The following is a 16,252-nucleotide window of genomic DNA, read 5'->3' on the forward strand; positions in this document are numbered from 1 at the left end:
GATCAGAAAATTCATTTGCTTGAAAATACCTGAAGAAAATGATAAATTCAAATGAGCCATTAATTTTTTTTCCATTATGGGGAGGTCTGGGTGTGACGTGGTGCTTTCCGTGTGGTTCTTGGAGGAACCTGGATGCTGAGGACTTAAATAAAATTAATTTGGGGCTGGACTGGATGAACGCAGAGCTCCCTCCCAAACTCCGCCATTCAGTGAAGCGCACCTCTATATTCCAAATATGTTCAAAAAACGTAAACTAAAGTTGGAAAAGCTTTATTTTGCTAATTATTCAGCGTCCTAAGGGCCTGAACGTACATTTGTAGGAGGTTTGTGAGGTAAAATGGGGCGCCAGCAGCCTCCAAAGGCTGCCAGATGTGGTGCAGAGGGATTTTTATTTGGGTGTGTTTATCGGCCAGGTGAACTCCACCCAAGGAGCAGCAGGAATTACTGGGGGCAGCAGGAATTACTGGCGGGCAGCGCTTTTGCACCACTTTATATTTTATTGTGTATAAAAACCCCACAGGCCCCGCCGCCACAGCTCCCTGCCGAAAACTACATTTCCCAGCGCGCCCCGCGCCGCGCCCCTCTCCCCCCCTTCTACCGGCGGCCCGCGCGCATGCGCGCTGGGGAGGCGGTGGCGACGTGGAAGGCCGGGAGCGGCGGCGGTGGGTGCGCGCATGCGGGGGGGGGGTGCGACCGTTAGGGGCCGTGAGGGGACCCTGAGGGGACTCTGAGGGGGCGGCGGGGGCCGCGCTCGTTCCCTTCGTGTGCTCGGTTTCGCCCCCCGGCGCCGCTGTTTTTTGCTGCTTTTTTGTCTCCGGGTGCGTTCTGTGCTGGCTTCCTGAGCCCCGAGTCTCCCCGGGTGTGTTGAGTGCGGGGCGGAGCGGGCTGCCGGGCACCCAAATCCGCCTCCTGCCGTCGCCGGCGCTGAGGGTAAGGTGCTGGGTTCCCCTGGTGGCGGTCCGAGCTGGCTCTGTGGGTACAGCGCTGTTATTTCCTCCAGCCAGTGCTTCTTGAAGGCAGGGGAGCGGAGAAACCCCTGCTTATTGGGCTCGTCGCCTGATTGTAGGGCACCGTGTTATGTAACCCCCGATTTTACCCCTTTTTCAAGCAAAAAAGCGGCCAGGTTGCTCCAGCTGGGGTGAGTGGTGTCGCTGCTCGGGTCGCAGGGTGCTGAGGAAGGCCCTGTTCCCTTTTCCACCCCTGCTGCTGCCTCAGGGGAAGCCCCTGGCCGGGTCCTGCTCTGGGGCTTTAACACCACAGCACCTCGTGGGATCAGTTCAGCAGGAGAAAAAAATAGAGATATAGCAAATAAACGCTGACTTAGGTGGCTTGGTGATTTTATCAGGTGGCCAGGAAGATCCCAGGGTGGTTTTAATGCACTGATGGCTGACAGTTGGGCTCGCAGGTTTGTTAAGCCTTGTGAATGTAAGAATCCTCCTCCTTTTGTGTGAGGAAGGTAACAAGAGTCAGAGATCCTGCTCGGTGGCTGATGAGCTGCTGTCAAAGAGGGTGGATAAAGGTGGCGATGACATTTCCTCAACGTGGGCTCTCCAGGGTGGAAAGCCTATTGAACCTGCTAGTAATTATACAGCTTCATTCGCAGTAGATCCTGAAGAGGGATATAAATCGTGATGTGTAGGGCAGTATAAAATTACGTATGCGTGCAAAACACATTTGGCTCTCTGTACTACGTCTGTCTTTTGTGCTGGAGGTAGGTTTCTGGTTGTGGGAAACATTTCAAGCAGATAGCTGTTGTAAAAATGCACGTAATGCCCAATTACAGGAGAGCAGAGATGCCAAAATAACTGTGTAGCCTGTGAGATAGATCAGGATTCAAAAATTGCAGCCCTTTTTAATGGTGTCTGAGCGTCTTTCTGAGGCTTAAAAGGTAGCTGAATTTTTATTTCTGAAATGCTGCCGTGGTTGATGGACAAGTTCTAGTTGTGTTGGTGGGAAACAAGGAGAACGTGTTAAATGTGTGCAACTGCAATCCTCGTGTCCTTTCGTAAAGCAATAATAGATCATCTTGATTGATTAAAGCACTGGGCGACTGGAAGAAATTGGAGAGCAACTCCTGGGTTCTGCAGCTGGGCCCGTGCATGCAGTTGGGGGACAAGGGGCTGGAGAGCAGCCCTGCAGGCTAGGACGTGCTTTGTTCTTTATATTTTTTGTTTTTTTAAGCTCTGTCTTCCACGATAGTCTTGCTGAAAGTTATATTTTTTTCTCCTAATGCCTCTAGCACAAGCAGCAGGAGCCTCACTGGTGAGGGCAAACAAAAAGAAATACCCGTCCAAGGTGAAGAGCAGGATTAGTGTTTGAGTTGTTGCTCCTTGAAGCTTTCTCACAGAGGTAACATCTCTTACTGCCCTCGTGCCTTCCCTCTGTGGAGAGATGTGCTACAAAACCTGACGCTGTCGTTCTACCCTCGGATTTGTAGGCGTGATGAAGTAATTATTTAATAAAAAGTTACAGCTGGAATTATGTAGGAGAAACAGAAAAGTTGCTGGTTGCTTTTCCAGCAAAGCAAGCAGTGGACAACTCTGATAAATTGCTCGTAAAGACTTTAAGATGTGGTTTTCTTTTCTTGCAGCTGAGCATTCCACTTCGTAACGGTGGCGTCCAAAAATGTACCTGTCCCGAGGTGCTGGGACAGTATAATCCTAAAATCTAGTTAGATCCTAAAATCTCCCCCCCATTGGTTGTAAGCGCCTGGTAGATGAGGGAAGTGAAATCATGGTAATGGGTCGATTGCAATCTGCGAATGGCATCAGTGAAATATTTCAATACGATATTTCAACTGATCAACTTTCAGGCTGTTCGCTGAGAAACGAGGTTGTCCTGAAGATAGAAAAAAAATAACCAGGAAGGGTGAATTGGCAGATTTTGGAGGTTAGCTTTGATGCTTTCGGAGGACATCTGGAAACATTAGGCTCAGATCCTGCATGTGAATATTCAACTGTGAGGAATAAACAAGGCTTAGACTGTTTATTATCCATGGGGGCAATCTCTGCTCATGTGTTTTGTAGATAAACGTTGCATGTGATGTTTAATCCACAAAGATTTGACTGTAGGTATAAATATTCCTCTAACATGAGGGAGCAGAGAAAATCCGAAGACGTGTGGGTAGTAGAATTCAAATATTGGAGCTAAATAATGCCTACTGTTCCTAAGTCTTCTGGGAAGCTCTGTCTTAGGATTCTGTGGGACGTTTTAACATTTCACAGGTGAAATGGGGTTTGAAATGCTGGGTTCTTGGATGCAAACGGGAATTAGACATTGTGTCAGCTTCCTCGGTACTCGAATATGCCGTGTGACATCTCGTGTTCTTGTCTTTTCAGTGATTCTGGCTACTTTGGCTGAAAGGAAAACAATGTCCTTTTGGATCAGTTGAGAAATCAACAAATTGTAAAGGTAAGCCAAGTGTTTATTATATAGAATTGACTTTTTTTTTAGTTTTTCAGACATGAAAGTATCAGTTCTTCATTTATTTTCCTGAGGTTGTATTCAAGACGCAGCCAAGAGGCTAGATTGCCCCAAAGTCGTCTGTACAACTGTTTCTTATTCTTATATTTTAAAATGAGCACTTCATAATGTATATATATTTGTTTATATTTTGCCATATAGAGATATATTGATAGCTGTATCTTATCTGTGCACGCAGAGTATTTTTCAGGCTGTCTGCAGATTCAAGGGCAGCGTGGGAAGGGGGAACTGCTTTGCTCTAAGCCAGCTTTGGGGCTGGATTAGTAAAATGTCAAAGTTGTGCGACCAGTTGGGGACTTAACATTGGCCTATAATTCCTCTACTAAAACTGTTCAAACAGAAGGTGGAGAGGGCGTGACAAGCTTTTCCCAAGCCCAACAGTGCACGTACTGCTCCTCCATTTGTTCTTGGAAGCTGCTGCTGTGTCGAAGCTCAAATTTTTGTGCATGCTGAAGGGCAAAGGAAGATTTGGCACGTGCCAAGCTGTGAAGAGACGTCGTGTGTCTTGCCCAACTGCTTTTAACTTAAAAAGGAGAATGATAATCCTGTAACCACTGTTAATAATTAACATTCAGGTCCTGTATAAGGTCAGTAGGCATGAGATTTATGAGTACCCCGATCTGTTTGGGATTGGGGTGGGTCCTGATGCGCAAAGCCACCTCTTGCATTCGGTCTGAAGCATCTGCTTCTCGTGGTGGAGCCGAGTTCCGCCACTGAACAGATGTTGGATGTACAACAGCATGACACAGACCAGGTTATGATCCTTTGGGGGTGTTCCCAGCTTGTTTAGGAACAAAAGTTGTTACTGGTCGTGGTAACAATACCATATTGAGCTAAATGACTTGCTAATAAATTGTTTCTATATTTTTTGAGCGAGCAGATGAATCACTTTTCAAGAGAAATATACCTTTTTTTTTAACAAGAACTAGTTTAGAACTCGTTGCCACCTGAACCTCAATTCTTCTACCTTTAAATGATGATCCAGTATCCTCTTATTATGCGATTTTGTCTCTCTTCTGCTTTATTCTCTAGCTTTTTATTGGCTTTATTTCAAAGGCAGTCTCACTGAGTCTTGTGTTTTTGTTTGTTTGTTTTTTTTTTTTCCTTGAAGTGGCAAAATTCGTTTTCAGGTAAGATGCGTTTGTTCTGTTCTAGGAGTAAACATCTAGAGTTTTGGAAATCTTTTTAAGCTCGTGCCATCTTAGAATCCCCCAGTGCTTCTCTGCAGAATTCCCTGGCAGGATCTTACACTAGACCACTTAAATTTTTCTTCCTGCAGGTGATCCCCATGAGCAAAGGGCTTCTGCAGGTGCTCCAGGTAGTGTCTTGAGAACTTTTTTTTTTGCAAAATTACCTCTGTCAGGTAATGAGGTTATTGTACCTCTCTCCCTTTTGGTCAGGCTTAAAGGGAGCCTTTTGAAGGAGACCTCTTTATTTCTTAATAGTGTCCCTTATTCAATCCTGACTGTACTGGCATCCTGCTCCTGAAATATTTGGGTACTGTGTGCTCACGCTACATCTCTAATACAAGTTCTTCAAGTAGCCTCCACGATGGCTGCAAACATTGCAGATTTTGGTTGCAACTATTCATTTCTTTTCAGTTTTCCTTATTTTTTTTTACTGTTCTTTATTAAACTAACTGCTGCGAGAGTTGTCTTGTCTGGAATTAGCTGCTTCTGCGTAGATGATGAGTCTCAGCAGATTACTGCTAGAGTGATAATTGATCCTGCATCTTCGTTGAGACCAAGAGTTGCTTCTGGGAAGCATCTTCTACTATACCTGTTCCTGTCCTTACTCCTTGTGCAAGTTCAGCATGAGAAAATACTTCTAATGCCTTCCTACGTGCCTCTGTTTTCTACTTTTCAGTAACTCATTAAGGCAGTGAACCAAAGCCTTACGGATTGCTGGTTTAAGATCTGGATATCCCTTATTTGTACCAAAGGTTGCAAATATTTCTTTTTTTTTAAGAAATGAAGATTTAGAAGGTGATCTGCCAAATAAAGAAGATGGGAGCAAATAGCAGCAGCATCAGCGAGCTTCCAGAAAACGAATACCTGAAGAAGTTGTCAGGAGCAGAACCCATCTCCGAGAATGACCCCTTCTGGAATCAGCTGCTGTCTTTTAGCTTTACCACTCCAACAAACAGGTAAGACGGTGCTTGTGGAAGAACTAAACCTTGTAATATATTTATAAAAGTGAGAAGTCTGAAAACAAATGAGTATTTTTTATATATATTCCTATTTTAGGTAGCAAGGGAATAAATGTCTGTATAAAACACTTTTTTGTTTTGTTTTTGTGAGTTCCTTTTGTCCTCATAGCTGTATTTGCTATTTATTCCCCTGATAGACAGAAAAATAAATAAATCAAAAGTGCACTCTGTAGTGTTAGGATTTTTTTGTTTGTTTTTGGGGTGGCTTTTTCTGAGCTGAGCAAACCTCTGGTGTTTCTGCAGCACCAGAAGAATCCAATGCATGATGTTTCCTCTGAACTTACAGTGAATTGTACATCCCCTGTGGCTTAATTGTAGGTTAGCAGTTGAGTTCCTTAGTCCCTGTCTTTTTTTTTCCTCCTCTTTTACAATTTAAAGGAAGTTTGGCAGTTTGTACATCTTACCACTCTAGCAAATGATGTGGCAATAAACGGAACGTGCTCTCTGTAGCACGTGTCCAGAAATACGTGTGTTCAGACCCATTTTAACCCAAGTCCATTGCCCTGCATAAGGATTATCAGTTTTACAAGAACAATCTGGAATTCTTAATCTCTTTTTACATTTACAGAGTGACCTGATACTTCTCTGTCAGGCAAACGTCGTATTTAAACCCTTTATTATTAGCAGTATTCCCTTGTGAAGTGCTTAGCTTTTGAATAAAGGTTCTTAAATGTCTAAACACACTTATAACAGGTGTAAATAGACCAGTATGTGTTACTGCTGAAATATGGACCAGTTATCATCTTTAATCAATTGAAAATATATTTGAGAACTGTTCTGGCCGATGTTATTCACATCTTTCAATTATTTCTTAAATCAGAGATTCTGTCAATGTGAATGAAAATCAAAGATTTTTTTATAGAAGGGGTAAAACTGGTGCAGAATTTGACTACGCTGAGCTCTTGAGTATTTCGTATAAATGAGTGATTGAGTAAAGGATGAAAAAAATTTCTAGTGAGGTAGTTCACGTGTTTTATGACTTCAGGGAAAATGGTCAAGGTAAGCAACCGAGTGGCATTTACTAACCTCTATTTTTGTAATGATAGTGGAGAGGGAAGGATTTTGGCTTCTGCATCATGGGAATAGTCAGAAGTTAGCAAGAAAACCTCAAAGTGTTGTAAAGCTTGTTAAGGACAGTATTTGGCAGTGGGTGAGGGAACATTGCTGTCTCTTCTCTGAGGAAGCAAGAATTGTTTAGAGCCCACCTGTGACAAGCTGGACTGTATTCTAAGAGGTCATGTGTTGCTGCATTGGGGCTTTTAGGGGGAAGTAAAGACGTAAAGAACTTCCTACCGAGGTAAAAAAGTCTTTCGTAGCGTGATTTATGATTTTTTCTTGTGCCTATTTCATGGTGTCGGATCTGGTGCAAGATGAGTGTGTTTAAACAAAAAAGAAAGAAAAAATATTAAAAAAACAAAAACACACAAACTTGATCCAAAAGCAGGTTGAAAGTTTAATTAGCTGAACACCAGATGGTGCTCTTGCCTGGCAGCTGGAAGAGATGATTTTTAGAGACATCTTTTGTCCAGCTTAATTGGAAGGAAGCTGACATTTCCCATGAAGTTGCACCTACCTGCGAGAACCGTTTGACAAATGATGTCAGACAACGTTGGCTGCACAGCACCCTCAACCGTTGTCTAAATCAGATAACCTTGCCTGCAGGGACAGAACGATAGAGGTCAGTGTTCATTTTAGAGATTGAAAGCTTGTGGAAGATCAAGTGAACCCTGTTTTGTTTTAATGAGGATGGAGTGTAGGTCATACTCTTGACAGGAGCAAGGTGCTAGTTTTGGACTGTTGGGGAGAGGAGCCAATTTTCACCTGTCAAGACAGAATTTAAAGTTTTCTGCTCTTCCCATTCTATTTTCCCATTAGTCTGTAGCAAAATTAGTGTGTTTATAGTAGGTGACACAATGCCTTAGCCACCAATCTACCAACACTTGAAGGAGAATGTTTGGAATCTCTTAGGCATTTTTCCTTCTTCTCTGTTCCAAATGAGTCCGAGTACCTGCTGATCGCAGCAGCTAAAGGAAAATCTGGGCTGAAATCCTCAATTGGATCTTTTTCATTATTTGTTTAATCCCCAGACTCAGAAGCTCAAGACCTGGGCTTGAGAGTTGATCTACAGTTGATGATTTTGCCTTTTTTCCTTTTCAGTTTAGTTGATTTCTTCCTCCATTCATCCATTATTTTTCATTTTCCTGCTTCTTTCTTTTGCTTTCTCTCCTCACCCCTACCTGATGGCTTAGTAAATGAGTGTGCTTGAGAAAAACATATAAAAAAAAGAGGTTTACACACACAATATCTTCACTGGGATTATTTTTTTGGCTCAGTTAACTTCTGGATCTTTTTCTGATGAACACAAGGTGGTTCGCAGGTGCAGTTTGCCAAATACTGGTGCTGGTGACTCCAAAGTTGCTGCGTTGGCAATCCTGATGCAAGATAACTTACCCACGCAGTAGCCCTTTAGCATTTACATGGGTCCTGCCCCTGCACTGCCCCTTCCAATGTTTAGAAGGATCTTCCGTGAGTTGAATCAGGAATTTGTCACGATTACTGAGCGGGTAAAATACCTGCTGCAAAAAATCCTGTAATTCTGTAAAATTCAACGTCCTCCTTAGCGGTGTTGTAAGTTACAACACTTTTATGATGGAAAACTTAAAACGGAGTGAACTAAGGCAGAGCTTGCTGAAAATCATGTGCTTAGTATTTACTGTCCTGCTTTTTTCCTTCCCTGGAGTTTTTAATGAGTGGCTGCTTACAGAATAGTGTGCATGAGCCTTTAATGGGAAGACATAAAAACGAGCGACTTTTTATGTTGCCTTAATATGGCATGTTTTGAAATTGGTGCCATCAATTATGTGCAGCTTTTTATTCTTTGACGTCTTTCCTCTGAATACTCCATTAAAGTCAGCATTCCCACAGTATGAATTTACTGAATGGGCTGATTTTTCTGTGTTTTTTTTTTTTTTTTTTTTTTTTTTTGTATTCAATGGCAAAGAGAAAACTGTCAGGAAATCTGCCCCCTGCTTTTTTTTTTTTTTCTTCCTTTTTCAGAGGGGTTGGCTGACAGCTCCAATTTGGATCTGGTAGGTGTCCCTGTCTGTCTAGGTGTGTTTATAATTACAGTTTGTGCGCAGAGCACTTCGACTGGCAAAGCTGAGATGTTCTAAAACAGAACATCATTTTCTGCTGCTTAAAAGCCTCTTGCATCGTGATGCTTTTAAAATGAAAGCAGAAAAAACCATATTCTTCAAAGATAAGTGCTGGGAAGCAACTTTCACTCTCTTTTATTAGTTGCAGTTTTGCTCAAGTTTGTGGGGACTGAGTGTTGGTAAATATCAAGTCAGGCAACTGAAACAAATTCAAGCACTCTAAATTAACTCCACTAATTATTTCTTATTTTTTTTCTCCTTCTCTTTTGGAGTTAATGTGTTTTTTACAATATATGCCAGAACAGCTGTCACAGAATCTGGCTTTCTGGTAGGATGGAGCCAGAAATATAAATACGTTGTCAATGAAAACTGATTTTTCTTTTTTTTGAGCACTAGGCTGCCTAATTTACCTTTCTTCCCCACCTTTACAAAAACAACAACCTGCTGATGAACTTCTTGTTTTCTAAGTAAGTGGAAGTACCAACAAAATAGAAAACTTGACGTGAGATTGGTGATTAAACAAAAGAAGAGTGATTTTAGCAGGACAGAGGAGAACGCATGCTGTTTAAATACCCTTTCAATATTGTTTTACTTGGTCCATAATTGCTACCTAAACATAATGGTAACTCATAATTTTTCTTTCATATTTTCACTACACTCTTCTGAAATACAAAAGGGCAATTATTGTGCTTGTTTCTCTTCCCCTTTGTCCAAGGGTAAGTGCATCCAATCCCCAGATGGCGTTTATATGAATCATTTAGGATGCAAAAAACCTTCAAGATCTTTAAATTCAGCCATCAACCTGACCTGCTGGGTCCCATCACTAAACCAGCCTCCCTGAGGGGCTGCAGGTGGGTTGCCTGCATAGTAATCCTCAGTGGTAACATGAAGCAGAGCAAGAGTTCACTTAGCTTGCTTGTTTATTGCTAGAAAGTTTTCTTAACAGAAGTTCGTTGAGCATGTGCTAATTGTTCTCATAGACCAGGCGATGTTCTACTCTTCCAGCCCAAATCAGTCTCCTCTATAATTGTGTCCTAGAGAATACCGTGCCTCAGAAGCTTAATTTCTGAAGCATTTCTTTTGTGCCATCTTAGGAATCTTGCCTCTGGCATTTTCCACCTAAATGTTAATATAACGTTATCTTCTGTGTTCACAGCACACGAAAAACCACGCAGACAGCTTTTTCCAGGCCTCTCACTTCCTTTCCTGCCGGAGTGATGAAAACTGCTTCTAAGCTAGTGCTAAGCTTTGCCCCAGGTACCTGGAAATGGGCTTGTATGTTTTTTTTTGCCCTTCCCACAGCCAGTATGCTCTCTTCATGAATTTATCCTTGCAGGCCGAACAATTAGCAATAGTTTTAATTCTGTTGGGTGTAAGGACATTATGTTTTGTGCGTAGTAGTTGCCTCTCCCTAGGTGTCTTTAATGCTCCAACTGAAGCTTTGCAGATGTTGCCTGGTGTTCAGGATGGCAGGATTCAGGCCTGTACTCTTGTTCTGTGAACGAGGGGAGAGAGAGGGGTGGTTTATAAGCATTAAACTTCGTTTTGGTGTTGTTAGGAGAAAGAATCGCTCCGTTGTTTGACTTCTGAAGTTCTGAATTTCTCGCTTGGTTTGCCCCCGTTCTTGATCCTGGCAGCTGTGCGATTTGTTCCAGGGTTGTGTGTTTTTGAATAACTTGGAGGGGGGGAAAAAGCAACGCTTGGAAGAATGCTTTCTTTTAAAACCTAAATGCTTAGAAATTAGGGGAAAATGAAATGTAATTAAAAGATTAGGGCCTACGTCTACAGCTTAAATCAAAAAAGCAATTACAATAATCACTCAGGCTGTATTCCAGAAGTCCCTAGCATCTCTGGATAATAGGAGTTGGATCGTTTTTTGTTGGATTAAGATTATTCAGGACCTAAGAAGCCTGTAGCAGGTTGGTGTCCAATATAATGCTCATTTGGCTTTTCAGCACTAGGGAGGGAATACGTCCTGATGACAAGTGGCCAGCTGGACAAAGCAGAAGTCAAAACAGAAAAATCCTTTTCATCCAGACCTAGCAAACAGCACTGTGAGAAATCTTAAACTTTTAAAAAATGAATTTGTTTCTTTCTTGAAGTATTTCCTATTGAAAAGCTTAGAAATACTTCTTTCAGTTCCTGTTCCTACCCATGTCTTGACCTCTTCTAGTCCTTGATTCTGGGCACAGGTTACTCATCAGAACTGAAACTGATGCTTAGGAAGCAACAGCAACTTTGGCACTCTGATTATGGCAGTATTAATTTTTTTGCAATGTTTTATATAAAAAGAATATGTGTGTGGAGGCCACAACCTTGAGTTGAATTAAACCCCTAAATTTCATCATGGCCTCTTTGAATTGATGAATAGGAGGGAGAGTCAGCCCAAGAACTCCTGGAGAACAATGTCTTCCCCTGACTATTTTTTTTAGGGATTTATTCTTTTTAACCTTCTTTTACTGGAAAAAGTGAAATATTCTGTTGGAGGCTGGAAGTAGTGTACAGAATGAAGAAGAACAGTTTGTAACAGGGGTAGGTAAGATGCACTTCGAAGTGCACGAGAACTTTTTCCCCCCTGAAAGATGATTTCATTCTGACATCTCACTGTTTACCTACCAGATTCAGTTTTACCTCTCTGGTAGCTGCTTTTCTTGAGGCATTGGTTGAACATCCAAAGTTTATTCATCTACCGAGCCTCGTGTAATAATTTTCTGATGAAATCCATCACTGCACGCGTTTCATCGTTTCAGAAAAGCATGTTGGTTTTCTCAGCTGTTTTGAAATGTGAGTTTGGAAACCGAGTTAATTTCTTAAGCGAAGTGGCATAGGAGATCCAGAGAAGTGTTTCATCTTGAGGATTGATTACTTCATACTGGTAGGTTTGTAAAGATAGAAGTATATAAATATTTCTACGTGTTTGACACAGCTGGTGTTCAGTTTCAGTGGCTGTTGGCAGGTTCTGTGTTGGTGTTTTATTGCTCTTTTAAGCTGATGTTTTTCCATTGAGGCGTACCAGCAGGCGATTTAGTGAATTTATGAAAAATTTGGTATATCCGACGTGATTCTTGCAGTAAAGTAATAACATTGGCTGACAGAGAGGGGTCCTTGGCATGAGGTTGAATGTCAGGGTGAGGATTCTGAATTTACGCTTTAATAAAATGTTACTTCACAGCTAACTTTGTTTTAAAAACAAACAATTTCTTCTGCAGGCTGCAGTTCTCTGCCCGTTTTCAGTAGCATCAAACCAAGCATGGCAACATCAAAGCCAGAAAGGTGGGAATAGAAACAAGCGATGGAGTGACATCATCTCACTGATGGACAATTCACTTGCAAATATTAATTTCCTCTTTTAATAGCTTCTCTGCTTCTGCAGCTGCAAGATGTGCTTCACATTGTACTGCTTGATACCTGTGTAAATCAGCTAAAGGATGGCTAAAACGAAGTGCTCCATAGCAATGCATAACTATTTTGTAAAGAATTTGCAGTTTAAGTGGGGGAACTCCAATTATTAATATAACCACTCTTTTTTTTTTCCCCTTAGTGCAGAATTAAAGCTCTTGGAAGAAGCCACATCTCGGTCTGCAAGTCTTTAGGTGAGAAATTGTGATATCTTATCTTTTTGCCACGTGGTTGGTCAGTAAATTTAAGAAACACGATGCGTATATCCATGTCTTTTTTTATATATCCCAAATTTTTAGAAACTTAGTCTGTTAACTATTTTTTCTAGAACTTAAAATGACTAAAACGATGAAATAACTCCACCCCTACTCTCTATCTCTTTCCCTCTGCTCTCAAGCTAATCAGGGGATGAAAGGGAAGGGATAATACAAAATATCAACGATGTTAAAAGTAATGATGTTAAAAGAAAGTAAAAGCTAGTTGTAAAAAACCTGCACAGTTTCCCGATAGGAAACTGCTGTGCTGTATGCAAGCCTTGGTAAGGAAGTGGTATGGGGCTTCACATTTGGAATATTTTAAATTGAGGCTGAAAAGTGCAAAAAGAACGATCTTGGAGTAGCAGGGCATGTACTGGGGAATCTTAAAAGTAAAATAACAGCTGCATGGGAAAACATGCTGCATTTGATGTGGAAATATTTAAGGCATTAAATTTGTTTTCACTCTGAACTAAAATGCCTCAACTTACTAAAGGTACCTAATTATCATGTCTATTCAATTCCTTACCTAGTTGAGAAGAATCCTCGAACAGGAAACCTCGGGTCATTGATAAAAGTCTTTCTTTCTAGAACCAAAGAATTAAAAATATCAGCAGAATGTCAGAAGTAAGTACCCAGAAAAAAAGCTGTGTGCCATTTCACGTTGTTTACCTTCCTTTTTTTTTTGCTAGCTGCTTTGCTCTAGCTAGTTAACATTTACAGACTGAAAGTTAAGACATTGTTTGAAATAATAAAAGCGTTTCATACTTTATCAAGGATAGATCATGAAGTATATAATTGTTGGGGGAAAAAATAATGTTTGTGTTCGTGTGGTGCATAGCCATAATTGCGTACAGAAGAGATGTGACTTCAGGCTAACTTCTGCCTTCCCTATTGTGAAGTCCTGAGGGGTTTTTGTCATAATTCTCTGGGTGGACCCCAGAGTAGTAAACATGCAGCACACATTCTCTGTTACCAGGTGGATAGTTCAGAACTCCAACCCCTTGGAACAGAAATCAAATTTAAGAGAATTGACTAGCCAGTTGATGCATGAGATTTCCTTCCTATATGATAGGTGTAAGGGTTAAGAGTGTGTATTATTCAAAGCAAATGTCAATTTAATTCTTAAGTGCTTGATTTAGAGAGATTTTAAAAATCACCTGTCTACCTAGATCTTGATTAATCAAGTTTCTCGGGAATACTTTCCAATTGGATTGGGTTTGAGCATTAAAAAACAAACAAAACAAAAAAAAAAAACACACACAAACCACTTTTGTATAAAGACACATTTCAAAAATGTTCTTTTTATTGTCTTCTGCTCTAGGAATCCCCTTTGTTACTCTGTCATGTATCGTGTGAGTTTTGATGCATGCTGGCACTTACATGTTCCTGATTCCCATTTGTTTCTGCTTCCTTTCTAGTCACCTCTTTATCTGGCAGGCTCACAATGCCTTATTTATCATCTGCTGCTTGCTGAAAGTGTTCATCAGTAGAATGTCAGAAGAGGAGCTGCAACTTCATTTTACTTACGAGGACAAAACACCGGGCTCATACGGTATGTCTATGGCATTGCGAATAAAACAAATATTCCACAAGAAAGTAATGATTCTGATGTTTCAGTGTAAGAATCCAAAACTCTGTTTGAAAACCAGAAGTAATAATATTGCACATCGTACACCACCTTTCACTTCAGGACAACCTGCGAGATTGAAAGTATCTAGACAGTGTTAAAACTGGCTTCTTTCTTTGGAGTCTGAAGTAATTCGGTGTTTAACAGAAATATTCCCAGGCATCATTTGGCTTTTTTTTAAATAGTTGTTCAAAACAGGCATTGTAGATTTAGAATTGTAGACTTATTATTGGTCATACTATTTATAAGCAGTAGTGATTGGGTTTGTCACAGCTCTTTGATTGGAAGTGATCCTTCGCGAAGAAAAAGCTAAAATGTGGCTGATGGGCAATAGTTCTTCCAAAAGTACAGGAAAAGTGAATTTAAGCAGAATGATTAAAAAGAAAAAGTGCTTCTCTAGGAAAAAAATGTGCTGCATAAAACAAGGAGATGGATGGGGGAACGGCTGTATTATTTAAACAATTTCCCTGCTACCAGCTGGTTAAACAAACAAAAGAAATTAAAAAAAAAAAAAAAAGCTCACTTCTTGCTTTAGTGGTGTGGTGTAGCACGGTAAAAGAGCTGCAAAAGCTGCGATGTTTCCTTAGCTCGAACCTCTGCAATCTTTATTTTTTGCTCTGGGAGTTCCTAAGAGCATGGGATGACAAGTGGCTGTTATCACTGGGGTAGCTCCGTGTTTATAGGATCTTTGTTAGCACTTGACTGTAATTCTCTGTGACATTTATTAGTGATAATTTCGTGCATATTGATGGCAGGCGTACTTGGCAATCATCTTTGAGCTGAATGGGAGCTGGATGTTCCTGATTAGGAAGGTAATTGTGTGTGGTCTGCTGTTAGAGCAGGGGACTGAAGGCAGGAAATGAGTTCCTCATCAGCTTTCCCCGCTCAACTATGGGCTGAGGCCAGCTTCTTGTGCCTCGGCTTTCCACTTGGGGACCGTTTTCGGGACCTTTTTTGAGGTGTTGAGGTTCAGAGCATGTTATGCTTATGTAGCCATCCGTTTTTGTTGTGAATAAATCCTTCATGTAAAGAAATCCTTTAAAAAAATATATGGGGTGTATATATCAAAACCTTCACTATATGAAATGTATGAATATACACAATATGAATTATAATATTATATAATTATCTATAATAATTATATATCCATAATTATTGTATAATATATGAATATATAATGTATGAATTCACTATATGAAAAGTATCATTTGCGGAGTGTAATGAAATGTTCTTGTGTTAGGGCTTATTAGATTAAGCGGAATAAAATGATTTTTGTTTTATTTTCGTAATTAAGCGTAGCTTTCTGAACTATATATTCTTTAAAAACAAGAAAAACAGATTTGGTCTGAAGTTTATACAGATTTGTTAAACTTAGGGTGCACTCTTCAGTCTGGCCTTCTGAGAAAGGTAAATTTCATCGTAAAACCGTGCGGTGGTCTTTTTTTTTTGTTTTCTATTCAAACTATTAGCATCATTTTATTTTCCTTTCAGCCTGGGAATCGTAGTATCATTGATTTTATTTTTTTTTTTAATGACATCCTAGTAGCATTCTGTGAGTGTCAATACAGCACCTGTTAGCTCAGAGAGCCTACTGCAGCGTCAGCACGTTGATCTGCTCGCTCTGCAGTCAGTATCAGTCCCTGCTGTGTAATGTTTGGTATTTCAGGCAGAAATGTAAATGACAGTAATGATCTATGAAAAACATCCTTGTCACTGGCTACTGAGAAATGTTTTGTCATGTATGACACATCCACTATTTAGGTAGCATTTGTAACTGCCTTATCTGGAGAATCGCCTCCCAGACTTTGCAGTTCATTGCTTTCACTCTTTCTGAACGTCTTGATCCCCTTCCAGAATAATATCATTAATAGAAATTTGCTCCTTTTGGCAGTTTTCAGATGGTTCCTTAGGCCGGGAATTTACAGCCTTTACCCTTCATCCGTAACTGGGAATTTGTGTATAACTTCGGAAGGTATTGCGCAACTTTTGGTTGTAGGAAAGTGCTTACAGACTTAAATCACATCTTAATTTCAGCTAAAACTTCTTGATATATAATAAATCCTAAATTGGGCCGGGCTAAATTGGACTGGAGTAAGTAAACTAGCATAGACCATTCATCTTT

The 16,252-nt window shown here is 40.6% G+C and overlaps 1 protein-coding gene across 1 annotated transcript in view; it reads left to right on the forward strand.

The window, feature by feature from the left end:
• The first annotated feature begins 749 nt into the window (after positions 1-749).
• Positions 750-16,252, forward strand: part of DYM (dymeclin) — a 156,848-nt gene continuing 141,345 nt past the window's right edge. The window contains 7 exon segments of the mRNA XM_032205390.1: positions 750-930; positions 3,339-3,411; positions 5,452-5,629; positions 12,389-12,417; positions 12,420-12,440; positions 13,034-13,127; positions 13,922-14,055. Coding sequence (XP_032061281.1) covers positions 5,490-5,629; positions 12,389-12,417; positions 12,420-12,440; positions 13,034-13,127; positions 13,922-14,055 — 418 coding nt within the window. The 5' untranslated portion in view covers positions 750-930; positions 3,339-3,411; positions 5,452-5,489.

Source organism: Aythya fuligula, chromosome Z, assembly GCF_009819795.1.
Source record: "Aythya fuligula isolate bAytFul2 chromosome Z, bAytFul2.pri, whole genome shotgun sequence".
NCBI lineage: Eukaryota > Metazoa > Chordata > Aves > Anseriformes > Anatidae > Aythya > Aythya fuligula.